This window comes from Octopus bimaculoides, chromosome 26 (assembly GCF_001194135.2).
Source record: "Octopus bimaculoides isolate UCB-OBI-ISO-001 chromosome 26, ASM119413v2, whole genome shotgun sequence".
Lineage (NCBI taxonomy): Eukaryota > Metazoa > Mollusca > Cephalopoda > Octopoda > Octopodidae > Octopus > Octopus bimaculoides.
Window position 1 is genome coordinate 20,222,583 of NC_069006.1, and position 936 is coordinate 20,223,518.

General features: G+C 40.9%; 2 protein-coding genes across 2 annotated transcripts in view; one reads left to right on the top strand and one right to left on the bottom strand.

Moving 5' to 3' along the window:
* LOC128250925 (plectin-like) overlaps nucleotides 1–936 on the top strand; it is a 59,356-nt gene that overhangs the window by 44,825 nt on the left and 13,595 nt on the right. The window lies entirely within an intron of this gene.
* LOC106868380 (cationic amino acid transporter 2) overlaps nucleotides 1–936 on the bottom strand; it is a 13,049-nt gene that overhangs the window by 5,756 nt on the left and 6,357 nt on the right. Inside the window, exon 7 of the mRNA XM_052976925.1 lies at nucleotides 371–593. Within this exon, the coding sequence (XP_052832885.1) occupies nucleotides 371–593 (223 nt within the window). The remainder of the gene's footprint in view (nucleotides 1–370; nucleotides 594–936) is intronic.

Sequence of the window (936 nt, forward strand, 5' to 3'; positions counted from 1 at the left end):
AGGAAGAGCAAGAGGGAAAGAGCAGAATAGGGAGAGAGCAGGAGAGAGAGACAGACAGACAGAGACACTGAAAGCAAGAGAGAGAGAGAGAGAGAGAGAGAGAGAGACAATGAAAGAGAGATAGAAATAGAGTGAGAGAGAGTGAAAGAGAGTGAGAGAGGGAGAAAGAGAGAGAGGGTGAGAAAGAGAGAAGAGGAGGGAGACAAGAAGAGAGTGTGTGTGTGTGTGTGTGCGTATGTGTGTGTGTGTGTGATCGGTGTTGTGACCATGTGGTCAGGAAGCAAACTTCTTAACCACATAACCATTCCTGAATAAACATTTCCTAAACTAAAGAACATTAAGACTATGACAAGCTACAAGAACTGCTTACCTGGCAGTCAGAGCACAAATGCCGCCAATTGCAATCACATATTTGGCAATGGTCCATCCAATTCTCTCAAAGACAAACGGTAAAGAAGCACTAGCATCTAGCAGATAATAAGGAGACATCGTGGTCAGAACCAGTGATATCAAGAAGTAGAAGATGAACACAATGAAGAGGCTGACGATGATGCTGATGGGGATGGCTTTCTGAGGGTTTTTGGCTTCTTCACCTGAAAAATAAATAAATAAAAATAAGAAAAATAAAAAGAGAGGTGCTGGAAGTTCAGGAAGTGGTTCAGATATGCATATGCAAAGAGCAGGAAGTTCAGTTAGGATCGAACTGGGATGACCTCATGAGCGTGAAATATATCGTTGAAATTTATTGAAAAACAAAAGATGAAGATAGGTGTAGGAACAACAAGCAAGTGTATTAGTTTGACGTTCGGGAAAATGAAAAAGTCTTTTATGTTTCGAGCCTACGCTCTTCAGCAACAGAAAGGAATATGAGAAAATAAACAGAGAATGAAAAACAAAAATTGTAGATTTCAGCAGCCCAACATGGCGAATGATTGG